This window comes from Esox lucius, chromosome 14, assembly GCF_011004845.1.
Source record: "Esox lucius isolate fEsoLuc1 chromosome 14, fEsoLuc1.pri, whole genome shotgun sequence".
NCBI lineage: Eukaryota > Metazoa > Chordata > Actinopteri > Esociformes > Esocidae > Esox > Esox lucius.
In genome coordinates, this window is record NC_047582.1 from 37,203,549 (window position 1) to 37,231,093 (window position 27,545).

At 45.1% G+C, this 27,545-nt stretch overlaps 1 protein-coding gene across 2 annotated transcripts; it reads right to left on the minus strand.

Moving 5' to 3' along the window:
• Window positions 1-472: 472 nt before the first annotated feature.
• Window positions 473-26,694, minus strand: cwf19l1 (CWF19 like cell cycle control factor 1). Of its 2 annotated transcripts, none has more exons than XM_013137324.4 (14): window positions 26,559-26,694; window positions 26,200-26,284; window positions 26,010-26,094; window positions 19,226-19,327; window positions 17,832-18,046; window positions 17,011-17,126; window positions 15,335-15,419; window positions 14,339-14,473; window positions 11,436-11,598; window positions 5,370-5,449; window positions 5,042-5,251; window positions 4,735-4,854; window positions 3,163-3,260; window positions 473-799 (listed from the first exon to the last, which is right to left on the minus strand). In XM_013137324.4, exons 1-14 carry the CDS (start codon window positions 26,579-26,581, stop codon window positions 655-657), a joined length of 1,662 nt encoding a protein of 553 aa, XP_012992778.2. In that variant the 5' UTR covers window positions 26,582-26,694; the 3' UTR covers window positions 473-654. The 2 variants fall into 2 exon arrangements, with proteins under 2 accessions (XP_012992778.2, XP_019908907.2); XM_020053348.3 differs by having other exon boundaries at window positions 11,436-11,595; window positions 26,559-26,678.
• Window positions 26,695-27,545: the final 851 nt, after the last annotated feature.

A 27,545-nucleotide genomic window follows, 5' to 3' on the forward strand; every position in this document is an offset into this window, starting at 1 on the left:
AATGGCTGTGATGTAGCTGGGCCGTAACATAGCACCAACCAATGGCTGTGATGTAGCTGGGCTGTAACATACCACCAACCAATGGCTGTGATGTAGCTGGGCCGTAACAAAACAACTGAAATTAAGAACCAAAGAATCTTCTGATGTCATCCCTCCTTTACATTAAGTTGGCAGTAATGTCTGTAACGAGCAGGGCAGTGGGCTCTAAGAAGGCCATTTATAGGTTTGATGGTTTTAGGGGTGTTGCCCAGAGAACCCACAAAACTAGCCTGTTGAACACAAATCATTTGATTACTCAATTGTCCCATGTGTATTTAAAAATTAAAAAGACTTCAGTAGAACTTCAGACTCAAGACCAACAATTTCCTTTACAACCTGTGATGTAGCTGGGGTGTAACATAGATGGGTTATAACTAATAACACAGGTTGGTAAAGCATTCAGGAGGAAAGAAATCAACATTCAAAACAAAACTACAAACACAATAAAAGGATTTTAATCAGGGACTTGGTAAAAAAAGAAAACAACATCGAAACGCCTTAACATTTTATAATCTGTATTGAATGTCAGATTACTGTTTTGAAGTTAAAACAGGAGTCTCATAGCCCCCATAGCTGGCAGCATCACCTGGGTGGTTGTGTGTTTAGTGGGTGTGTTTAGTCTTCCAAGGCAAAGTCGTATGGTTGGAAGTCGTCTCTTAGTTGTTTACTCAGACTGTCCTCCTCCTCGCGGCTCTGTTTACACTCCCTCCAGTCGGCCCTCTCAGGAATGTTCAGCAACGCCTCACTGGCCAACACCTCCCTACACACACGCACGCACGCACACACGCACGCGCACACGCACGCGCACACGCACGCGCACACACACGCGCACACACACACGCGCACACACACGCGCAAACAGGCACACAGACAGACAGACGGGCACACAGACAGACAGACGGGCACACAGACAGACAGACGGGCACACAGACAGACAGACGGGCACACAGACAGACAGACGGGCACACAGACAGACAGACGGGCACACAGACAGACAGACGGGCACACAGACAGACAGACGGGCACACAGACAGACAGACGGGCACACAGACAGACAGACGGGCACACAGAAAGACAGGTTAGTAAGTGGCTCTAGTTTATACCACATTTTCTATGTTTGTGATCCAGGTCTCATAACTATATTAAAATGTTCATAATTCAGTAGACTCGATAATCCAGAGCGACTTATAGTAAGTGCATTGTAAAAGAACAAGCTGAAATAACCCCAGAGTTTAGTGGTAAGGGCAGTCTAATCAATGAATTTGTTATCGGCAAATGCTGGAAAGAACACCATATCAATATTTAAATATACAAAAGACAACAGGCAGAGGTGATTGGATTGGAAGTATTTCAAGGACTCTATGAAAAAAAATTTTTTTTAATGTTTCTGAAGGTAGAGTCTCAGCTATACTGGCCTCCAGGGAAAGCTGGTTTCAACATTGAGATGCCAGCTGAACAAAGAGCCAGGGTAGGGAGGTTGGGATGTAGGGCAAGGTAGTGATGTAGGGTTTGAGCGTGTCCTGAAGGGAGGGATGTAGGGTTTGAGCGTGTCCTGAAGGGAGGGATGTAGGGTTTGAGCGTGTCCTGAAGGGAGGGATGTAGGGTGTGAGCGTGTCCTGAAGGGAGGGATGTAGGGTTTTAGCGTGTCCTGAAGGGAGGGATGTAGAGTGTGAGCGTGTCCTGAAGGGAGGGATGTAGGGTTTGAGCGTGTCCTGAAGGGAGGGATGTAGAGTGTGAGCGTGTCCTGAAGGGAGGGAGGTAGGGTTTGAGCGTGTCCTGAAGGGAGGGATGTAGGGTGTGAGCGTGTCCTGAAGGGAGGGATGTAGGGTGTGAGCGTGTCCTGAAGGGAGGGATGTAGGGTGTGAGCGTGTCCTGAAGGGAGGGATGTAGGGTGTGAGCGTGTCCTGAAGGGAGGGATGTAGGGTTTGAGCGTGTCCTGAGGGGAGGGATGTAGGGTGTGAGCGTGTCCTGAGGGGAGGAATGTAGGGTGTGAGCGTGTCCTGACGGTAGTGAGGAGAAGATCCTCTTGTAGCTTTGTAGGCAAGAACAACAGCCTTGAAGCGGATTAAAACATCAACTGGAAGCCAGTGTAGAGTGGGAGAAAGCAAGGTGACATGGGAGAACTTGGGTTGAACACCAAACAGGCCGCTGCCTTCTGTTCCAGGGTTTGGTAGCACAAGCCGGGAGCCCCAAGAAGGTTCTTTGGATTTTGGGAGTAGAAAAGGATCACTACAAGGTTCTTTGGACTTTGGGAGGAGTACATTGTGTGGTTGTCCACCATGATGGATGTGTCCTGGAGCGGACAGGCATTACCGCAAAAGAAGAGCAGCTCAGTCAAGAAACTTGGTGTAAGAAGACAAGAGGGACAAATACAGAGGCTTCGGAAACACCGGTAGTAAGAGGCAGGGTAAAGGGTAGGAGGGAAGGACAGTTATGCAGTGTGAAGAGCTACATACAGAAAAGCAGCCTCGGTAGAGTGGTCTATTCTGAATCCTGAAGACTGGTTAGGGTCGAGGAGATTGTTCTGAGAGGAAGAGAGTTTGATGGAGACAAATATCTTGAAAAGAAAAGACAGGAAGAATACAGGGCGGTAGTTTTCAGAGGGGTCCACTGGGACAGAGCCAATGTTCAGGGAAGTGTTGATAAAGGAGGTGAGGAATGGGAGAAGGTCTCCAGAGATGGTCTGGAGAACAAAGGAGGGGACAAGAGGGTCTAGAGGGTGTAATGCTGGGCGGCCAGCCATCAATAGCTGCAGGATTTCATCTGGTAAGAGCGGGAAAGGCAGTTTATGAGTGGCCAAGTTTGGTGTGTGAGTGAGCAGTTGGTCAAGGCAGAGTAAATGAGGCATGGATATCGTGCACCTTTTGATAGTGGGTTGGGGGGGACCTGGAATATTTGATTTGCAGCTCAGGCATTACTTGTTAGTAGTTAGGGTTAGGCATTAGAGCCAGGTTCAGTTTAGGGTTAGGCATTAGAGCAAGGTAAATTGTAGGCATAAGGTTACGTTCTCAAGGTTAATTTTAGGGTAAGATTTAAGGAATAGGGAACATGGATTACAGGGTTATGCTTCAGGTACACACAAGGATAGAAAAACAAACATGCGTGTATTTTTTAAGTATGTACCTGCCAAACTGCAGAGGGAAGTTTTTCTGAATACGGTAGAAGAGTTTTTCTCCAGAGTCCAGCTCTACATAGAAGTACGGTGTGCCTGGAGGAGCAATCTGATAGACACATACATTCACTTAACCCATCAACATCATTATCATCAACATCCAGCAACAGAGCTAGCTTAGCATAATCAAATCTAGCATTATCCTCATTGCTGCCTAACACAGTTAGCATGTAGCATCAACACATCTAGCATTATCCTCATCGCTGCCTAACACAGTTAGCATGTAGCATCACATCTATCATTATCCTCATCATTGCCTAACTTTATCCTCATTTCCTAGCATGGGGTCAACACCCCAATGAGAACATATTTCCATTTAAACCAAACAGGAAGCACTTAATCAAGTCTCTTCTAGGGAGAGATAAGAAGCAGCGCTAGGTTGAGGGAGAAGAGGATGCAGGAAAACCTAGTTCGGTCAACCCGCCATAAGAAGGGATGAAAGTTGTTGCCCTCGCTGGATTCAAACCGGGGTCTCCAATGTGAGATGTTGTGTCTTTAACCACTACGACACTAACCTGTGTGTGCCAAGAGTCGGTATAGCGTCTCGACATTAGATCATTTTGTCATGCATTAACATCACACCAATGTGGAATATTGCGCTAGACACCATGCTTCTTATTAAGTTTATTTCAACCACAAATAGCATTGATGAAATATGGCTTTTGCAACTGGCCGTTTTACCAGCCAGTATTAGGCTCACTAATATCTACTAACTTACTACTTGGAATAGTCATAAGAATTGAGCAAGTTCTAGCGAGACTGAAGATCTTTCATTCATGAATGACATTGATACAATAACTATCAATATGTGAACATAACTGACTTTTTCATCAATTGAAAAGATCATTGTGGAAAACCCCCTCTTTAACTGCCCAAGGGGTTGTTATCTATAGCCTATTACCCCAAAAAGCATGCATGGATGCAATTGTGGCAATATTACCATAAACAGTTTTATTTAAGGCTTACTATAACGTAGCTACTGAAGGTTGCAGTCAGCATAGTTTTTGACTATCCTGAACAAATCTTAATGCATAATTTGCTTTGACTGCGGAGAGGCTTGAATACCGGTCCCCTGCATGGCAGTCCGTGTCTCTAACCACTACGCTATTTAACAAGGGGTAGTCAGTCCGTCAGTCACTCAATAAGAGACACTCGCTCTTCTTGGTTGGCTCCAAGTATGCAGTCCGGAAAAACTATACAAAAATTATGAACATTTCTCAGTACACTACACCTTGTGACTACTGCAGAAGAGCACTTCACAAGTTTCTTGATGGGAATAGGAATACCTGCCTATCCAGAGCATCAGGCCTCAAAGCTGCCTTTTGGCAGGTGACACTGTGATAAAAACACGTCTTTCACTAAACAAAGCGATAAAGTATTAGTCATGTCTCTGTGTGTTGATGTAGCATCATCAAGAACGGCCCAGGGAGTTAACAGCATTGGTTATGTTACTATGATGTAGGGTAGGGTTAGCATTTTGCTCAACTAGCAGTGCGTGTGAGAGTGTGTGAGTGTGCGCCTACCTGTTTCAGGTCGGTGTGTTGTGGGATCTCCATCAGCTCCATGTTCTGTTCCTGGGCATGAACCATGAAGGCTTCTTTAATGTCTTCAGATGTACACTTGTTCTCTGGTACCGGGACCACCTGAGAAGAACACATTGAGGTGATTGGACATTCAGAGCACTGTGGAAACGCCACATTTTTAAACAGGAACACTGGTGTATGTTTGTGTGTATCTGTGTACGTTACCACAGCCTTCTTTTACTTACCTTCTGGAGACTACATGTGTGTATCTGCGTGTTTGCATGTACATCTGTGTGTGTGTGACTACCTGTAGCTGTAGATGTTGGCTGCGGTAATTCCTCTCAAACAGAACACAGCGCTGTCCTTTACTCTTATAGAAGGTTCTGACAGCCTTCTTGTATCTGTCCAGTTCTTCAACCACATCAGAACTGAGCTCAACCACAGACTGGTAGTGACCAATAGGTAGAACCAGGACATGCTGGGGGGTCAGACTGCCCTTGGCTAAGGCCATGTAGCACTGAGGAAAGACATCAGAGGTCTGTAAACCCCAATATAAACATGGATGCCTTCATACTATTAAATGTAGAATAGCCCCCCAGTAAAAGGCTGTCTTTAAACAACGTGTCTAAACTCACATGTGTGCCAATGCTGATGACCAGGTGTTTCTCAACCTGAGGACTGGCCAGACAGAACCAACACGGACCGCTGGGCTGAGCTGGACCAATCAGAGAGAAGGAGAGACAGGGTGAGAGTGTGACAGACACACACACAGACAGACAGACAGACACACAGAGAGAAAGAGGGAGACGCAGAGATTTTTGATCCTTCTTTAATAAGACTACATTACATTACATTAAGAAATGCCCACCCACTCCCAGCACACACACAACCCAACCCCCATAAAAACACTTGGTGTGCTGCTACACCTCCCACAAATTCATCTTACACCACACACAAATACATACATCAAACCCCAATCACAATTGGACCTCAAAGCCCCCTTGTCCAACCACACAAACAGCCCCCCCAAGTCCCCAAACCTCCTCAAATAGTTCAACACTGTCTACAAGTTTGTAAAATTCTAACTCGACCCTAAGGCGTGCAGAGACCATCCCCCTAAATAACACCGGGTCAGTAACCCCTAACCCCATGACCCGGTTCCTCCTTGTCAACCAAACAGACAATTTAGCTTGGGCAAACCAAAAATTCAACAAAACACATTTCCTCTTCTCCTCCCTTGAATACCGAGGTCCCATCACAAACATCTCTAAACAAAACAACTCCCCCAACCTCATAAACAGATTCCAACAATGACATCAACTGCATCAATTTAGCACATACAGAGAAGACATGTTGGACAGTCTCAGCCATCATACAAAAAGGACAGCCTTCCCCAAGCCCAGGGTCAACTGGAGTCAACCAGCTATTGGTGGCCAGGGCCCCATGTAAAACCCTCCACTGGAGGTCACCAGACCGTTTGGGAGCTGGGAGTTTGTAGAGCACCCTCCACCTATACCCAGCCAGGCCATCAGAGCCCAGAACCCCCTGCCATTGGTGGCCCCTAACACCCTCCAACTCCCTAATGTGCCTGACCTTCACACAGAGGGAGTACAAACCCTTGCTCCCCACCTCTGCAAAATCACCCAGTTCAGGAGAACTAAAAGACAATATGTCCCCCTGACCCCCCTGCCAGTCCCCTTTCTCTGCCATCACCTGTAGTGGTAGTGGGTTCCTTCCACACCCAAGGTCCAGGTATCACTCCGTCCTCACGCACGAACTTCAGCAATCCCCAGGCCTTCAGAACTGTATAATACAAGTCTGAGACCCCAGACAGCTTCAGCCCCTGCAGTCTCATGAGGAAGAGCTGATCCAGGCCCTCCTCAACAGAGCACAAGCCGGTCCCCTCCAACTGACACCTGTTTGATACAACAGTCTCTGTGCTGCTTTAAGTCGAAAGGGTGCCACCCTGCTCTCAAGGTCCACCAGGCCCTGACCGCCCTCCCGGACTGGTAAAAACAAAACAGCCAATGATGTCCAGACCAGAAGAAGTCCACCAGCGACGCTGTAAGTCCGCAGCTGCCCGGCAGGGGGGTTAAGAACAGGGAGGACGCCACCAGGTTGATGATCAGCACCCGTCCTCGGTATGACACCTGGGAGAGGAGCCACCTCCACCTCGTCAGCCTAGACACCACCGCCTGAGACCCCCCCTGCCAGTTCTTTGTGACCCAACACTCTGATCCCAAATACACCCCAAAAATCTAAGCCCTTCCTTACCTCATTCCAACCCCCCAGGAAGCCCAGGAGGTACCCTGTCCCCCCATGCCCCACACAGCAAAGCTCCACTCTTACCCCAGTTCAACCCCCCAGGAAGCCCAGGAGGTACCCTGTCCCCCCATGCCCCACACAGCAATGCTCCACTCTTACCCCAGTTCAACCCCCCAGGAATCCCAGGAGGTACCCTGTCCCCCCATGCCCCACACAGCAATGCTCCACTCTTACCCCAGTTCAACCTGGCAGATGATGCCCCCTCATACACCCTTAAACATTAGTCCAATGCCAGGACATCCTGGTCATCCTTCAACAGGACTGAGACATCATCAGCGCAGGCAGACATCACCAAACCTGCCCTCAACCCCATACCTGGCAAGGCCACTCCCTGCAGTCTCCTGCATAACAGACCCAAAAAGGCCACAATAGCAAGAGTGTATAACTGCCCAGATAGAGGACAACCCTGACGTATGCCCCTCCCCACCTGGACTGGCCTACTGAGCCCCCCTCCCACCTTCACCAGACAAGAAGCCCCAGCATACAACATTTTAACCCAGGACAAAAAACGCTCCCCACACCCAAAAGCAGACAACCCCCTAAATAAAATATATGTGATCCACCCTGTCAAACCAGTCCAAAGGCCACCTTCGAAGACCTGACAAATCCAACACATCCCTGATCAAAAACAGATTGTCTGTGATAGTGCGACCTGGCACAAAGTAAGTTTGGTCCACATGTACAATAGAGTCCAGTAGGGATTTAAGCCGATTGGTGAGGACCTTAGCAAGGATCTTATAGTCCCCACAAAGCAAGGCTCAAGTCCCCTTCCTTTGGGAGGAGAGTCAAAACTGCCCAACGGCAGCTCAATGGCAACTCCCCAACCCTGACACACTCATGTAAAACACAACATAAATCTCCACCAATGAGGCCCCAGAATGTCTTATAAAATTCAAGTGGCAATCCATCCAGTCCTGGAGCACGGTCGGAGTTCATCTGGGTGACAGCGGCCTCCAGTTCACCCAATGTCAGAGGAACATCCATGTCATTCCAGTTCACCCAATGTCAGAGGAACATCCATGTCACTCCTCTGTGACTGTGACAGTGTGGGAAGGTCCGGAAGCAATTCTTGGGAACATGCAGGATCACACATTTCAGCCCTAAATAAATCAGAATAAAACTCCACAGCTCGCTCCTGCATCTCCCCCACAACAGAAGACACCTGACCATCAGCCATAAGTAAACAGTTCATACGCTTCCTTTCTCCACTCTGTTTTTCCAAGCCAAAAAAGGAGCTGGGAGCATCCATCTCATTCAACATAGAAAACTTGGCTCTTACAAGTGCCCCCTTTGCTTTCAGCTGAAAAAAAAGCACCCAGATCCCTACGCAATTCAGGCAGGTTTGGAACCAGCCCCCCACCGTTTTGCCCAAGCAACTCAGCCTCCGCCTCACTTAGGTTCTGTTCAAGCTTCCCCAACACTCTCCTAGATTCAGCTGAGGAAAAAGCTGTAAATTGTTGACAAAAAAGCTGAATCTGTGCCTTCCCAACATCCCACCACAGACTAAGAGAATCATCCTTCCGCTGCACCCAACTCCCCCAAAATGTAAGAAAACTAGAGCAAAAAACCCAACTGGGAGAATGGAGGCCGACACCAGCCTATTGCTCTGGTGCCTGAACATATAAATACGATCCAGGCGAGAGGCACTTAACCCTCCCAACAATTACCTTCACCCAGGTATACTGTCTGATGGTTGGATGGAGAGTTCTCCAAACATCCACCAAGTCATACTGAATCAATACATCATTCAGCACCCCTGCAGAGACTGGATGTGTCTCCTCATCATTCTGTTCCCTGGTAAAATCAATAGTGCTGTTCCAATCCCCCCCTAAAACCAGCACCTCAGCCTGTTCTATCAGTGCCAGCTCTTTGCGTAAGCACCCAAAAAAGACTCCCCGCTCCCGCCCTGTACTGGGTGCATACACATTTATAAAAACAAACAACACATTCTCAATCTCTGCCTTAACAACCAACAACCTGCCGCCACACAATTCCTTTGACGATGTAATATTGACGCCCAGACCAAAGGAGAACAATACTGCCACCCCTGCACTACTGTTGGTACCATGGCTCAGCCCCCCTGCACTACTGTTGGTACCATGGCTCAGCCCCCCTGCACTACTGTTGGTACCATGGCTCAGCCCCCCTGCACTACTGTTGGTACCATGGCTCAGCCCCCCTGCACTACTGTTGGTACCATGGCTCAGCACCTGTGCCCCCTTCCACCAGAGCCCCCAATCCACCTCATTTACAACATCAGAGTGGGTCTCCTGTAAAAACAGGACATCTATATGTTTATGGTTGACATACTCCCACAACAGACCCCTCGTTCCCTGGTCTCTGGCGCCATTTATATTAAGAGAGCCAACCCGCAGAGCCTCCATGAAAAAAGAGAGGAAAAGGAGCAAATACAAACCCCAGTAGTGAGAACCAAAACACCAACATGTTGGAAGAAACCAAGCCATTTAAGCTGTATCAGAAGGCAAGCCCTTACGCATCGCAGTGATCCATTTCTTCAACCGGAAACGTTTCTTAGGTGAGAGGACACCCAGGCCCTCAGTCCTCATAGCCTTTTGCACTGACCTCACAAATCTCACAGAGTCAGGAAAATGGGACTCCAGAACTACCTTCTTCTTACCCTTAGTATCAGTCATAAACTCAGACAGCTCCCTTACCGTTTAAGTAGGGCTGCAACCTGACTGGCTGGTAGCACTGAACTCAGAGAGCAGTCAGAGAAGGACATCTCCTCACACTCCCCTTCACCAGATTCCCCTACCTCCTCTTCTCCCTGACCCAACACTGTACTGACCTGCACCCTTTTCTTACCCAGGCCCTGCTCCCCAATGTCAGGTGAAATACCCAGGGACGCCAACACCTACTCCACCACACCTTTCTTCACAACCTTTTTCCTCCTTGGAGCGATCCGCTCCACAACACCACCAACTGGCTTGTGAAGGCCCCCCTCACTCACACCCTCCACTAACACAGCGTCCACCACCACACCACTCCCTTCATTCCCAACAGTCCTCACAGGAGAATCTCCCACCACAACCTTCTCCACTGCAACCGCACTATCCACCGATACCACAACCTCTGTATCATCAACAACACCAACTAACACCGTGGGCTGCACACCATCACTCAACCCAGCCACACTCTCCTGGGCACCACGACCCCTCCCGGCCTGCTGTCCCAAACCGGAGCTACAACCAGCCACAACAGGCAGAACCCCCTCCCTACCTACCGCGGAGCTACAACCAGCCACAACAGGGAGATCCCCCTCCCTACCTACCGCGGAGCTACAACCAGCCACAACAGGGAGAACCCCCTCCCTACCTACCGGTTGGACACTCTGCCACGGGCGGCTGCTCTCCCAGTCCTTGAGTCCTGTGTGGACACGCAAACTTCTTATGCCCCAGATCACCACATTCAAAACAACGCAGACTGTCTGTACTAGCAAAGCCTGCGTACACGCCATCCCCGTGACGGATCTTAAAAGAGACATTGAGCCGCTGATCCGCATTGTTAAGAAACAAACACCTGCCTACGAAACGAGACAACATGCTTCACTGATTCTGCCCGAAACCCCGCCGACAGGACGTGAAAACCGCTAGCCACTTTACCAAACCGAACCAGCTCCTTTCGGATCTGCTCATCCGTAATGAACGACGGCAAATTCGCCACAACAACCCTAGTCGAAGGTGTAGAAAGAGGCAAAACAAACAACAATTCATTTCTAACAAAAAGCCCACTAGCAATCAGCGTACCTACCAAGGCTGCTTTCTTCATAAACACAACAACTGCTTTGTTCATTCTGGACGCAGAGTGAATATGTTCAGCACCTCCCTGTTTGCCAACGGCCAGCAACACCTCCTCAACTCTAACTCCATCCACCGGTACACACCTGAAACCGTGCCTAAGCGACATCGCCTCAAACCATTGCGGCTGCCATACCGTCAAAACCCAATCAAACTTCCCCCTTCCCCTCCAAGAGCTACCTGCTAATCTGGTATGAAGCAACATTTTAAGGCACCTTACAAATTGGAAAAAAATCATACAAAAACAACCTTAAAAAAGAAACTAGGCCCTCTCACCACACAGCCACCTCCAAAACTCAAACCCCAACCTCCCAGCATGCGCGACAGACAGAGGGAGAGAGACAGACAGAGGGGGAGAGACAGACACAGAGACAGAAGGGAGAGAGAGACAGAAGGGAGAGAGAGACAGAAGGGAGAGAGAGACAGAAGGGAGAGAGAGACAGAAGGGAGAGAGAGACAGAAGGGAGAGAGAGACAGAAGGGAGAGAGAGACAGAAGGGAGAGAGAGACAGAAGGGAGAGAGAGACATAGAGACAGAGGGACACAGAGAAATATTTACCGGGCCTGCGGGGTTGTTTGGGCTTTTCTGAATCCCAAGGTTGTCCTTGACGCTGCCTGTCAAATTCTCCATCTGAGGGCCTCTTCCTGCCACGCCCTCCTTGGCCACACCCCCCTCCATGCTGCTTACTGCCGAGGTCAAAGAAGAACTGCGATGCCGTCTCCTTAAAGAAAGAACAAACCACTAAGAGAAAGAACAAACCACTAAGAGAAAGAACAAACCACTAAGAGAAAGAACAAACCACTAAGAGAAAGAACAAACCACTAAGAGAAAGAACAAACCACTAAGAGAAAGAACAAACCACTAAGAGAAAGAACAAACCACTAAGAGAAAGAACAAACCACTAAGAGAAAGAACAAACCACTAAGAGAAAGAACAAGATAAATGTTTTGTTATGAACTCTATCTACAGAGAGGTGAACCTACAGAAAGTTATTTCAGCAGGTTATCAGGTTCTGTTGACAAACACAAACTGACCCCACAGAGCCCCAGAAGAGCAGCACAGTCAGACCCAACCAAATGAGAAATCCAATAACTATTTGATACACTGAAGAAAGAAGTTTTTTTTGCAAAAAAGCTAATTGGACCGCTACCTTGCCCTAAACGGAGTACAAAGTGAATGTCTGACAAGTGTATCAGACCCAAATTTAGAAAACCTTCACTATGTCCAGACTCAGTGAACATGGCCTTGATATAGAAAGCAAGCAGGCAAGTTTATTTATATAGCACAATTCATACATTGAAGCAATTCAATGCGCTTTACAAAGAAAAAAATATGAAAACAATAACAAAAACAAATACTCAAATGAAAACATGAAAGCAAATGAATATCATAATTTAAAAAATACAATAAGAAAACATATAAAGATTAAAAGTGGGAATCTATAAGGCTAAACAGTGAGGTTAAGTTTAAAAACATAACTGGTAGATTCCGTAGTAGATTCCATGAGGAAGCTGTAAAGCTGCAAGGCTTTACAGCCTGTGTTTTTAACCTGGACTTAAAAATGGATATGTTTGGGGCACGTCTAAGATCTTCAGGTAGTTTATTCCAGTTTTGTACAGCATAAGTGCTAAACGCAGCTTCTCCATGATTAGTTTGGACTCTGGGCTCTACTAGCTGACCTGTGTTCATGGATCTAATAGTCCTGCTCGGTTTATATTCTGCAAACATATCAGAAATGTATTCGGGTCCTAAACCATTCAGAAATTTATAAACTAAAAGCACCACTTTAAAATCTATTCTGTTACTGACTGGAAGCCAATGCAAAGATTTAAGAACCAGAGTGATGTGCTCTGTTCTCTTGGTCCTGGTTAACATTCTAGCAGCAGCATTCTGAATGAGTTGCAGCTGTTTTACAGTCTTTTTGGGGAGTCCAGTTAAGAGGCCATTACAGCAGTCAACTCTACTAGAGATAAAAGCATGGATGAGCTTCGCTTGGTCTTTTTGGGACAAGCCTTTGATTCTGGCTATACTTTTTAGATGATAGAATGCTGTTTTGGTGACCGCTTTGATATGACTGTTAAATGTGAGGTATGAGTCAATCAAAACACCAAGATTATGCACTTGATCCCTGGTTTTAAGGGCCAGAGAATCCAGCTCTTTACTAATACTTGTTCTTTTATTTTTGTTGCCAAACACAATAATCTCAGTTTTATCTTGGTTTAATTATAGACAATTTTTGTTCATCCAGGTATTTATGTGCTCTATACAGTGACACAGTGAGTCTATTGAGCTGTTGTCACATGGTTCAAGAGCCATATATATTTGAGTATCATCGGCATAGCTGTGGTAGTTAATGTTGTTGTTCTGTAGAATTTGGCCCAGAGGTAGCATATAGAGATTGAACAGAAGCGGTCCGAGAACTGATCCCTGTGGAACTCCACATGTCATAGCCACCCTATCAGATTCATGATTACCAATGGTGACAAAGTAACTCCGCCCATCTAGATAAGATCTGAACCAATCAAGGACTGTCCTGGAAAGGTCACCCTAGGCAGACCTGGTTGCCCAGAAGCCAGTCTATGTGCAGCACAAAATGAGGTGGAAACGGAGCTGCACTTCCTGACCTCCTGCCAAAGGATAATTTTACAGTGGTATATACTCCGAGCCATACCATTATGACCACTGACAGGTGAAGTGAATAACAGTGATAATCTTGTTATCATGGCACCTGTCAGTGGGTGAGATATATTAAGCAGTAAGTGAACATTAGGTCCTCAAAGCTGATGTGTTAGAAGCAGGAAAAATGGACAGGCATAAGGATCTGAGTGACTTTGACCAGGGCCAAATTGTGATGGCTAGATGACTGGGTCAGAGCATCCCCAAAACAGCAGCACTTGTGTGGTGTTCCCAATCTGCAGAGGTCAGTACCTATCAAAAGTGGTCCAAGGAAGGAAAAGTGGTGAACCTTTCCTTTTTTTTTAGCAGGTTTATAAAGACACCTGCAACTTAGGCTGTGGCTTTCTGGTGTTCACTTTCCAAGTTCTCCCGTGTCCTCAGGTCTCCCCCGCCCCCCGTGTCCTCAGGTCTCCCCTGTGTCCCCCGTGTCCTCATGTCACCCGAGTCCTCAGTTCTCCCATGTCACCAGAGTCCTCAGGTCTCCCATGTCACCAGAGTCCTCAAGTCACCCATGTCCCCCTTGTCCTCAGGTCCCCCATGTGTCTGTAATGTAAGGATTGTTTACCCTCCAGAATTCTGCTGGCTTCAAGCTAAAGCTCTCATTCACTAAAACACCATGATGATGCTACAAAGCAGCAAGAGGAGCTACCACCTCTGTCTCTTAGCTGTCCCACTAATTATTACATGTACTGACTATGACTAGGATGGCTGGTTGTCCCTAATATTAATTTGAGATTGTCTCTCAAATTAATATTGTGTGCGTGCATGCGTGCGTGCGTACATACCGGGTCAGGTGGGCCAGGCCCAGGCTTTTCCCGGGCCATCCTCCGGTATGGGTTTTCAGTGACATCCTGAGGCTGTTTGATCAACTCTGATATTTCCATACTCTTCATCGGGACGATGTTAAAGGCATACAGGTACTACAGATAAACACATAGTTACAATATTGAACACTCCTGTGACCTTTAACCCCTATCCACTGGGACAGGGTTGAATTGTTGTTGCAGATATGTCTGAGACAGTGTGAGGTCACTTCTAAAACAGTTAATAATTTTTTAAGAGTGTGTTTTTAGAAGAGCTCAGACATTTGAATGAGGCAATTGCGACCAGAGGAGGTGTAGGTACACACAGTGATCATGTGACCAGAGGAGGTGTAGGTACACACAGTGATCATGTGACCAGAGGAGGTGTAGGTACACACAGTGATCATGTGACCAGAGGAGGTGTAGGTACACACAGTGATCATGTGACCAGAGGAGGTGTAGGTACACACAGTGATCATGTGACCAGTGTAGATAGTGATGGCCATACAAGGCTTCAGTAGCGTTATTTTAGAAGCAGGATATTATGCTGGCAGCACTCAGATTTTCTTTATCACAATAAAAGCCATCACTGAAAGGTATACAGAAATATAGTTAATAATATAGTCTGTAAAAAATATTTACAATATTGGAAAAAAACAATATTGGAATGGACATTAAAAATAAAATATACAGACTAGATTGCCAACTATATTCCCTAATACATTTCAATCGTGGCTTCTACTTTGAAAAAGAAAATCTGAGCCAGTGCTACTAGCATAATATCCTGCTGCTAGAAGAACCGTAATGAAGTCTCGTATGGCCATCACTAGGTGTTGGTACACAAAGTGATCATGTGACCAGTGTAGGCGTTGGCACACGGTGATCATGTGACCAGTGTAGGGGTTGGCGCACAGTGATCATGTGACCAGTGTAGGCGTTGGTACACAGTGATCATGTGACCAGAGTAGTCCATCTCACCTTTCTTTTCTCTGAGTTGTTGACGGTTGCCAGGGCGATGAATCTACTGACATGCTGTGTGTTCTCCTGAAGAACCACATGGTTCCTACACACAGTTGAACAATGGTTAGTCTACCATGACTGCCACCCTACCACTCACAGACCTGATTCAAATGTTATCCTACCACTCACACACCTGATTCAAATGTTATCCTACCACTCACACACCTGATTCAAATGTTATCCTACCACTCACACACCTGATTCAAATGTTGCCCTACCACTCACACACCTGATTCAAATGTTGCCCTACCACTCACAGACCGGATTCAAATGTTGCCCTACCACTCACAGACCTGATTCAAATGTTACCCTACCACTCACAGACCTGATTCAGATGTTACCCTACCACTCACAGACCTGATTCAGATGTTGCCCTACCACTCACAGACCTGATTCAAATGTTGCCCTACCATTCACAGACCTGATTCAAATGTTGCCCTACCACTCACAGACCTGATTCAAATGTTGCCCTACCACTCACAGACCTGATTCAAATGTTACCCTACCACTCACAGACCTGATTCAGATGTTACCCTACCACTCACAGACCTGATTCAGATGTTGCCCTACCACTCACAGACCTGATTCAAATGTTGCCCTACCATTCACAGACCTGATTCAAATGTTGCCCTACCACTCACAGACCTGATTCAAATGTTGCCCTACCACTCACAGACCTGATTCAGATGTTGCCCTACCACTCACACACCTGATTCAAATGTTGCCCTACCACTCACACACCTGATTCAAATGTTGCCCTACCACTCACACACCTGATTCAAATGTTGCCCTACCACTCACACACCTGATTCAAATGTTGCCCTACCACTCACACACCTGATTCAGATGTTGCCCTACCACTCACACACCTGATTGACGTAATCAACCTGTCACCAAGTCTTTCATTTTTATCAGGTGTGTGAGTGCTAAGGCAAAAACAAAATCATGCACCCCTTTGGGTACTGAGGATCAGGATTAAGAAGCACTGGTCTACAGCCGTGGTTTTCAAATCTGTCCCTCCAAGCCAGTTCCACTCCTTGTTTTCATCGCAACACCTTAATCAGGAACTTATTCAGACCGGGGACACCTGGTGGAGCAACAAATGATGTCGCAGAACAGAAGGCCAAGTCCCTGATTAGGGGTACAATGAAAAAATGGAGTGGGAATATCTACACATACACTGGTTGGTGTGGTGGGGTGTGTGTTTAAATTCCAGCACTCACTAGGAAAAAGTCAATATCTGGCTTAGAGGTTAAGAATTCTGGTTAGTTTAGGGTTTGGTTTAGGGTCAGGTATTAAGGTAAGGGTTAGCCTGGTGTCCCTAGTTTAACTACAATAGGACCTGTTGTCCACAGTTAAACTAGAGTAGACATGTTGTAGTTAAAGTAGAGTAGACATGTTGTAGTTAAACTAGAGTAGGCCTGCTGTGCAAAGTTGTAGTTGAAAATTCTCTCTAAAAACCTAAGTAAAACAAAGACAACTTAACAGATTGCCAGTCCCCATGAGGAATATATATATATTTTAGGTTTAAGAAAGAACTACTTAATGTAAATGAAAGACAAAAATATTGAAAGGGAATACTTCCCACAAGGATAGTGAGTTAGAGACCCAGAGAAAAAGAATGTGTTGGATACCTGTAGGGCAGCCTCTCATAGTACACACCCTCTATAGCAGCAAAGTGGTAACGCGGTTTCAGCTTGTTAGCCAGGTGGGCGATGGAGTTTGTACCACAGAACTTAGTGTTGACTTCCTGAGAAAGTTAAAAACAAACCAGATTGTTCAGTGAGGTCAACACAACATGTTTGACTGGTCAAAGTAGTCAAAGTCTGGTCAGGGTAGTTTGGGGAGGTCTGGTGACGGTAGTTAGATGGTAGTGGGGTCTGGTGACGGTAGTTAGATGGTAGGGGGGTGTGGTGAGGGTAGTTGGGGGTGTTTGGTCATGGTAGTTTGGGGTGCCTGGTGAGGGTAGTTTGTGGGGGTGTGCTGACGGTAGTTCTGTGGTAGTGGGGTGTGGTGAGGGTAGTTTGGGGTGTCTGGTGAGGGTAGTTTGGGGTGTCTGGTGAGGGTAGTTTGGGGTGTCTGGTGAGGGTAGTTTGGGGGGGGGTTTGGTGACAGTAGTTCTATGGTAGTGGGGTGTGGTGAGGGTAGTTGGGGGTGTCTGGTCAGGGTAGTTTGGGGTGTCTGGTCAGGGTAGTTTGGGGGGGTCTGGTGAGGGTAGTTCTATGGTAGTGGGGTGTGGTGAAGGTATTTGGGGGTGTCTGGTCAGGGTAGTTTGGGGTGTCTGGTCAGGGTAGTTTGGGGGGGTCTGGTGAGGGTAGTTCTATGGTAGTGGGGTGTGGTGAAGGTAGTTGGGGGTGTCTGGTCAGGGTAGGTTGGGGAGGGTCTGGTGACAGTAGTTAGATGGTAGTGGGGTGAGGGTAGTTTGGTTACATAAAGGGTATTCAAAGGTTCCTACAGGGCTGTTGGCGTACTGCCAGACTCCGCGGGGCCACTCTGATGTCAGCAGGATGTCGACTCCTCTGAACTTGTTGTTGCTATGCAGCGGCTCCACCAGCTGTGTCAGGTCTTTAGGGGAGAAACAGTGTGCTGGCGCGGGGTCCTGGTGTCCCTCACGGCCACTGACATATGCGATCTGCAAGCCTGATGCCCCTGTAAACACACCACGACGACCTGACACACACACAGTTGTTATGGGCTAGAATATTTTGATTAAGACAGGTAGGAGGCACCATGAGACAAAAACATACAACCCTGTTTCCAAAAAAGTTGGGATGCTCATCCGTTGAAAACATTTGGCACATTATGAAACGAAAAACATGTCAAAGGACACCCTGAACTGTTGAGCAGCTGAGATCCCGTATCCAGCAATAACAGGACAACATCTCACTTTCTAAACAACAGCAACCGCTCTCCTCAGTTCCCAAACGTTTGGGGAATTTGTAGGCCAAATTAACACAAAACTCATGTTCCTCAAACCATTCCTGAACCATTTTTGCTCTGTGGCAGGGCGCATTATCCTGCTGAAAGAGGCCAATGCCATCAGGGAATACCGTTGCCATGAAAGGGTGCACATGGTCTGCAACAATGCTTAGGTAGGTGGTATGTGTCAAAGTAACATCCACATGAATAGCAGGACCCAAGGTTTCCCAGCAGAACATTGCCCAAAGTATCACAATGCCTCCACCGGCTTGCCTCCTTCCCATAGTGCATCCTGGTGCCATGTGTTCTCCAGGTAAGTGATGCACACGCACCCAGCCATCCACATGATGTAAAAGGAAACGTGATTCATCAGACCAGGCCACCTTCTTCCATTGGTCCATGGTCCAGTTCTGATGCCAACGTGCCCATTATAGGTGCTTTCGGCAGAACAGGGGTCAGCATGGGCCCCCTGACGGGTCTGTGGCTACACAGCCCCATATGCAACAAACTGCGATGCACTGTGTGTTCTGACACCTTTCTTTCAGTACCAGCATTAACTCTATCTCAATCGGAGTTACAGTAGCTCGTCTGTTGGATCGGACCACACGGGTCAGCCTTCACTCCCCACGTGCATCAATGAGCCTTGGCCATCCATGACCCTGTCACCGGTTCACTGCTTTTCCTTCCTTGGACCACGTTTGATAGGTACTGACCCCTGCAGACCGGGAAACACCCCACCAGGGCTGCAGTTCCCAAACGTATTGTTAAGAGGCGGTGATGCAACTCGGTGGTAAACACGCCCCTCTCCCAACTCTTTTGAAACGGGTTGCTGGCATCAAATTCAAAATGAGCATGTATTGTACTATTTTCAAATAAATATTAGAATTAGATTTTGCACAGTACATTCTGTTTTTAATTGGTCAGTCTTACCCAGGTAGGTGATGTTGTCAGCCAGCTCACAGCCATCAGCACTGGGGAAAAAACGGAGAGTCTCTTGGCTGGCAGCCCCCAGGATGTAGGTGTGGATGGGAGCTGCCACAACACACAGGAATTCCTCACATTAAACACCACTATGAAATTAGGTAGATTCTCTTCTAGGTAAAAGTAGTAGTTAAAGAAAAAGCCAATAATTTATTTTTGTCTTTGATTTAGCATTATGAATGAGATAAACCCCCTATGCTCCATTAGTTTCTTCTGTGACGACATATGGCCCTAACTGCTCACTACAGGTAAGGTAGTCTTTAACGCAATATTTTCTTGATGGTATAAAAATTATGTGAGTCATGTATTTTTATTATCTTGATTTTTCCAAGTTTCCATGAAAAAAAAAAGAACTGTTAAGTTGTAAGCGGGGTCGCCCAAGAACAGCAAACGTGAGTGACCGACTAACATTGTTAAATAGCGTACTGGTTAGAGATGCAGTTTACCAACACAGGAGACCAGGTATCGGCCAGGGACAAAACACTTCAATTTAGATTAGATTCAACTTTATTGTCATTGAACAGTACAAATACATTCACCTAAAGGATTATTAGGAACACCATACTAATACTGTGTTTGACCCCCTTTCGCCTTCAGAACTGCCTTAATTCTACGTGGCATTGATTCAACAAGGTGCTGAAAGCATTCTTTAGAAATGTTGGCCCATATTGATAGGATAGCATCTTGCAGTTGATAGAGATTTGTGGGATGCACATCCAGGGCACGAAGCTCCCGTTCCATCACATCCCAAAGATGCTCTATTGGGTTGAGATCTGGTGACTGTGGGGGCCATTTCAGTGCAGTGAACTCATTGTCATGTTCAAGAAACCCATTTGAAATGATTCGAGCTTTGTGACATGGTGCATTATCCTGCTGGAAGTAGCCATCAGAGGATGGGTACATGGTGGTCATAAAGGGATGGACATGGTCAGAAACAATGCTCAGGTAGGCCGTGGCATTTAAACCATGCCCAATTGGCACTAAGGGGTTGATTAGTTAATTGCATTAATGAGAAATTGAACAGGTGTTCCTAATAATCCTTTAGGTGAGTGTACAGTACAAGGAAATACAGTTAATTTACTAGTATTAAATATATCTATGTAACAAGTGGAATGTATTGATATGCAATGAAGGCAAATGCAGTACAAATGGTAATACTAAATGTGCAATTAAGGCAAATAAAGGAGGCCAGAAAATGTACAAATATAGTGTATGTTACAAGTGGAAAATAGTTGTGCGGGTACAAATGGCAATTCTAAATGGCATTCTAGATGTGCAATCAAGGCAAATTGAAGGAGTAGGGTAGCATGTGCAACCAGGATGCAGAGATAGCAAGAATTTGGTTCCTGAGGTAGACGTGTATGAAACAACTAAAAATGCAAGTACAGTGGCGATTCTAAATGTGCAATGAAGGCAAATTCTATGTGCAAGCTGCATGGGCAACTGCAATGCAGGGATAGCACCAAACTCTGTATCGATCTTTTATTAATTGTTGATTTTCTTAATTCTGTTTAACCCCTGACCGCTAGATAGGAGTGTTGTGTCTTCAGCCGTTTGACTCTTTTTGATCTTAAACTCAAGGAAAACAGAAATGCTCGTTTTAGGACCCAAGAAACAAAGAGCGTTGTTAGCAGATCTCACTGTGAACCTCGACGGCTGCATGGTCGTGTCCCAAAAATCTGTAAAAAACCTTGGCGTTACCCTTGACCCTGACCTCTCCTTTGAAGAACATATAAAATATGTCTCAAGAGTTGCTTATTTTCATCTTCGAAACATTGCAAAAATTAGAAACTTTCTATCAAAAACTGATGCAGAAAAATGTATCCATGCTTTCGTTACTTCTAGACTAGATTACTGCAATGCTCTTCTCTCTGGTTATCCAGACAAATTAATAAATAAACCTAAATTAGTGCTGCACACGGCTGCTAGAATCCGAACTAGAACAAAAAAATTTGAACACAAATTGCTAAGTACTAGCGTCCTTACACTGGCTGCCTGTTAGGGTTAGGGCTGATCTTAAGGTTTTACTTTTAACCTATAAATCAATACATGGAGCTCCACTACTGTGGAATGATCTGCCAATAAAGGTTAGAAATGCAAACTCAGTCCAAACTTTCAAGTGTCTACTAAAAACTCATCTCTCCAGCACGGTTTATAATTAGGTGCAGCCTGGCCCGGGGGTGTGAAGGTGACCAGTAGGCTTGATACTGTCCACCCTTGCGGTCTTGCCAGGTGGGCTCTTGTCGCCACTGGGATGCCCTCCCTCTAATGCCTTTCGAGGGAAGAGTCACTGGCTTGTTGTTTTCTCTCTGTTGCGCACTTGTGCAATTGGGCTGTACGCCGCTAGCAATACTCGGCCCTCATTCAGGGGGGTTGCGGTTGGTGGGTGTCCCTTTGGTTGATGCCTTGATTTCCTGCCTGTTGGGCCCTGTCCGGGGCCTCCCCCGGGTAGGGCCACAGTGTCGCCGGACCCCCCCATCTCAGTTCCAAGGTGTTACGCTGCTATATTATTGTGCTGGGGGATATGAGGAATGCACTTCTAACTTTTCTCAGTCTCCTCCAGTTTTACATTTTAGGAGGAGATGAGGTCCTGGTCCACACCTGCAGAGTACCTGGTTTGGGGGGCCCATTGCTGTCCCTGTCCTTGGTCAAAAGTATGACCAGGGGGACTAGTCTAGAATCAAATAGACTCTGGATTTAGCCCAGAGAAATGTATTTATTATTCTAATTGGACTCTACATATCTCACCCGGCACAGCCAGAAGAGGACTGGTCACCCCTCTGAGCCTGGGTCCAAGTTTCTTCCTAAAATTCAGCCTTCTTAGGAAGTTTTTCCTAGCCACTGAAATCCAACAATACTGTTGTTTGCTCCTTGGGGTTTAAGGTCGGGTGTCTCTGTAAAGCGCTTTGTGAAAACTGCTGTTGTAAAAAGGGCATTATAAATAAATTTGATTGATTGATTGACTCTTCCACTCCAAAGTAAAAACGTAAATTGACACAGGAAAAAAGTGTACAGAGCACCACGAGCATTAGAAAACCTAGCTAGCTGACTAGTAACACTTTACCACCAATAATTAGACCAAGTCCCACGGCATACAAAAGGCACTAAACAGTTTGATAAGAGCCATGCCGTTTGGAAAATGTGCCATGCAAAATCTAATAGCCGCACAGAGAAGTGTCCTGAAAGCTGGTCATGTTGACCAGTGTCTTCCTGAACTACACACACTGAGTTCACTGCCAGCTGAGTCTATGCTATTGCGGCTCTCTTTTTGCTGGGCCGAGTGCAGTTTATGTTCTTTTTGTGATGGATGAACTGCAACCGTCATGTCTAACATCATGAATCGCTTGAAATACTGTGTGTTTTGAAACACTTCTGTCTCACTCAGGAAGAGCAGATTACAGTGAATGCAATGAAATATAATGAAAGCATATAATCGGTTTTTAATTTACCATGTTAAATGTGTATTTTTGATATGCAAATGAAATTCCATACACTATTATGGTTTCTGATTAGCACAGTAAGAGTAATGGCTACTTCCCACAACAAAGCTGGCACTGGCCCAGAAATAGCTGCTCTTCAAACTACATCCCTTATTCAGGGTTTTTCCTGGCTGAAAATGTGTAAAAGGTGGTACCCCAACCCAGCTAGACCGTGCTCTACCGGATACCCCTCTGTGATATACTTTATATAATATTTGGCCACTTTTAAAAAGAAAACTATTAAAAAGTGTTAAATCTGCCCTGTTGTCAATGTCCACCTGAGCAGCTAATGCACACTCTAATGTCTCCCCTAACACAATAGCAACAAAGAAATAAGTTATATATTAACATAGTTACATATTTGATCTTTTTTTACATTTGTAGGATTTTATCCGTGTTTTTTTTTGTTCTCCTCTGCTTATCCAGGACTATAGTTTCTGCTTGGCTATTTTCCTAAGCCCTCAAACACAGAGCATATCATTCCCTCATCATTATGTCTGAGCCACCCCAAAACATTTTGCCATTGAGCATCGAAACTGTTTATAAGAGGATCTAGGAATCACATAGAAAATTATCAATCAAGCTTTATAATTAATCACAGTCAATATTATTGGTGTCTATTTTTGTTGTTATGCTATGTTCTTGTTAATTTGACTTGCATTTAAAATGCATCAGAGCTGTAGGCCCATATATTACATCCTTGTTGCGTTTTTTCCTCCATCCTTGCCTTGACGCCACATAATTTTCCCCCTTTCTTGAATTCCTTCAGCTGTATGCTACTTGGCTATGCCGCTTGCACTCATCCAGCCTCTTCACATTCATATATTTATAATGTTAGTGACTCAAATATGTTATTTGTATATTTTTTTACCTATGTATTTTGCACATGTATATTGCATAGAAAATGTTGTTGGGGACAGTAGCCTACATACCTTAATCTAATCGTCCCACCAGTCATCTTTGTCTGTCTGGTGAATTCTTGAAAAGAATATGTGATTCTACTAGTCGTCATCAGAACATTTTACCAAATGTTATTCGGATTGGATGTAGTTAAGGCGTTCTTAAGTTTTATTTAAATATTTTGACATGCTTGGGTGTAAAAGAAAACTAGGTTCCACTTGACGTTACCCATCTCCATGACGTCAGGACCGCTATGCAAGATTGCCAGATCACTGACAGTAAACCAGGAAATCCACGCAAATGCTCTATTTTACAACCTAAATTGACTCACCCAAGCCCATTAAAAATAGCCCAATTGCGGGGGAAGCCTACCCATCTGGCAACACTTCCAATATGAAAAATGTATCCTCCTATGGTCACATTCGCTGCAGTGTATCACTGGTAGGCTATTTAGCATATGAGGGCAAACCTATGTTTTACCATGCCGACACACAGAGGCTGTGCAAGATTTTGGGAAGGAAGCCGCCTTTGAGATTTATATGCAGGAAAATCCCTGTTATTCACCACAATCACTTCTACACCCGGCCCAGTCCCACTAGGCTTGCCTCATACTGGTTCCCCCCCCAGGGCTGTGTGTTGAGCCGGCTCCTGTACTCTCTCTTCACCCACGACTGCCTGGCAACTCACGTCTCCAACACATCGTTAAGTTTGCTGACGACACCACCATCATAGGTCTGATCTCTGACAACGAGGAGTCAGCCCATTGAGACAAAGTAAGGTTAATGACTTTGTGGTGTCAGGATAACAACCTCCAGCTCAATATCAGCAAAACGAAGGAGATGATTGTTGATCACAGGAAGCAGCGGCAGGGAGACCATGCCCCCATACACATCAATGGGTCTGCAGTAGAGAGAGTTCACAACATCAGGTTCCTCAGGGTCAACATCAGCGATGACTTGACCTGGTCTCATCACTCTAACATCTTGGTGAAGTAGGCCAGAAAACTGCTCTTCTTCCTACGCCGATTAAGGAGATTTGGCATGGATTCCAGGATACTCACCAACTTCAACAGATGCACTATCGAGAGTAACCTGACCAGCTGTGTCACCGCCTGGTATGGCAGCTGCACCGCCCTCAACCGCAAATCACTTCAGAGGGTGATTAAAACAGCAGAGATCATCACAAGGTCTGACCTGCCATCCCTGCAAGATCTCTAGACAGAGAGGTGTAGGAGGAGGAGCAAACGGATCATTACAGATTCCAGCCACCCATGCCAGGGACTGTTTACCAAGCTGCCGTCAGGCAGAAGGTACAGGAGTATACCGTCCAAAACAAACAGGCTACAGGACAGCTTCTTTCCACAGGCTGTGAGGCTGCTCAACTCGGGAACACCTCTTCCCTTCCATAGTCCCATGCACACCTATCACTTTATATCATGCACATCTTCCACTTACACCATGCACACCTGTCACTTTATATCATGCACATCTTCCACTTACACCATGCACACCTGTCACTTTATATCATGCACATCTTCCACTTACACCATGCACACCTGTCACTTTATATCATGCACATCTTCCACTTACACCATGCACACCTGTCACTTTATATCATGCACATCTTCCACTTACACCATGCACACCTGTCACTTTATATCAGGCACATCTTCCACTTACACCATGCACACCTGTCACTTTATATCAGGAACATCTTCCACTTACACCATGCACACCTGTCACTTTATATCATGCACATCTTCCACTTACACCATGCACACCCGTCACTTTTACATTGCACTATGGTTGTATAGTTATTATTATTGATGTGTTTTTGTATATAGTTATTTTTCTAAATTATAATTACTGTTACTTTTTAACTTTTAACTACACTGTCGGAAGTAGGAAAACCAAGCATTTCAATGTCATAACTTTTTATTGCAAATGACAAATAAACCTTTTTAACTTGAACTCATTTTCTTTCTTGTTAATCATACTCAACTGTTTCCCAAGCAGTACAGTGGTTGCATTGAAGTGACACGAGCCAATATATTAAAATAGGAAGGTGTTTAACTAGGTTAGATAAGCGTTTAACCAATGGTGTAGGGTTAGGGTTACCCTATACACAGCCGATGGAATATGAATTAGACCTGGTCCGGTTACCACAGTCAAGTCAGGATCGGCTTCACATGCGTATATACCGCTTCTCTCTGAAGTTTGCACTTCTGGTTAGATGCTAACTGCGTTTTGTTGTACTGTACTTGTTCAATGACAATAAAGTTTAATCTAAGGTGCTTAACTAACCATTTGAGGGAGGTGTTTAAATTGGTTAAGAATGTGTTGTTGTAAGTATACCTTTCTTTGCGCCAGACTTGTACTCTTGCCATTCAACTTGAGCCTCTGGAGACGAGCCAAAGAAATCTCCAACACAAAGCAGCAACTGCATAAAAAAATAAAATAATAATATGTACCTACTCTGTAGATATATGTATATGTTTATGTAGGTGTATGTATGTACACACACGTGGTAAGGACAACAACTCACATCAAACTGCCCGCTCTTCTTTTGGATAGTGCGCACGCGATTAAACACGGCGTTTATTCTTCCTTCTACGTCACCACATGCGAGGCTAAAATATATTACACAGAGTTTGGGAAATATAGCTTGTTATGTTCAGAATGTATTGAAAAAGAAAATGTAGGCAAGAACATGGACCGCTAAACTGACCATGCATCTCTACTAGTTAGCCTCGCGCAAACAGTACTATACCGTAATGCTTAGTCTCTTTTACGAGAAAACGAACTCTCTGGATGGCTAACTTTCTTATTAGGGTATCGTTTACTGAAAACCAGGGTAAGATAAATTACTAGAATGAACTTGAATTTATAATGAGAGTAACTTACATCCTTAACGGTTGTTCCCCCATTACGTCTGATGTTCAAAACAAGTTTGTTTGCTACCTAGTTAGCTCAGTCTTGGGTGGCTAGTTAACTGGAGACGTGTGCATCGACAATATTCTCCCCCTTCGTCGACGATCAGTTATAATTAAAAAGAATCATAAACAATTCAAGAGATTAGTACATAAACGAACATTCGTATTTTCCATTTAATTAACAATATACGTGACTGGTATACATACTCAATCTCTCATATGTTGGAGAAAGTTAAACAAATGTATTAGATATCGGAAATTGTTCTAGTCGGATGATTATTGCGATGGACCTAGAATAGATTATCTTTTAGGTTATTATACTTTTGGTTTGTTGTTCCACTACAAAATCTAAAAGAAATGTGCAGGTGATTATTATATTATTACTATAATTGTTAAAGTAGTAAACAATACTTTAACAATTACATCGTTTGACAAATATATTTATAATAATCCGCCGTTTGTTTACTATCGCACGAGTGAGATGCTTGAACGTGTCCTAGTTGCAAGTTAGTGCGACACAACCATTTTCATCACTGTAATTGCCTCAATTTCTGATAATGGGCTTGTGAAGTAGGCTAATCGACTACTGGTGGACCCTTCTCCATTCATTTAAACTGTCTGCATCCGTACTCTTTCCTTGGATGTTTTTCTGTTTATATGGTAGCCTGCCTGATTACCGTTCTCCTAGCAGCAGGATATTAAACTGGCAGCATTAACTGAGATTTATCTTTCAAAATAAAAGCCATAATTAAACTGTATTGCAATGTGCTTAAATTGGTATTACAACATTTTGAATTGTAATCGAATGCAAGTAATATGTTTTTCTGAAAGGAAAAGCATAATGATTAGAAACACATCATTAAAATAGTAAAAAAATATGTGTCCCCCCAGTTTGGTTTCCCCATAAACACTGGAAATGGTATATGGATTAGATATGCCCTTCGTTTATAAAAAGAAA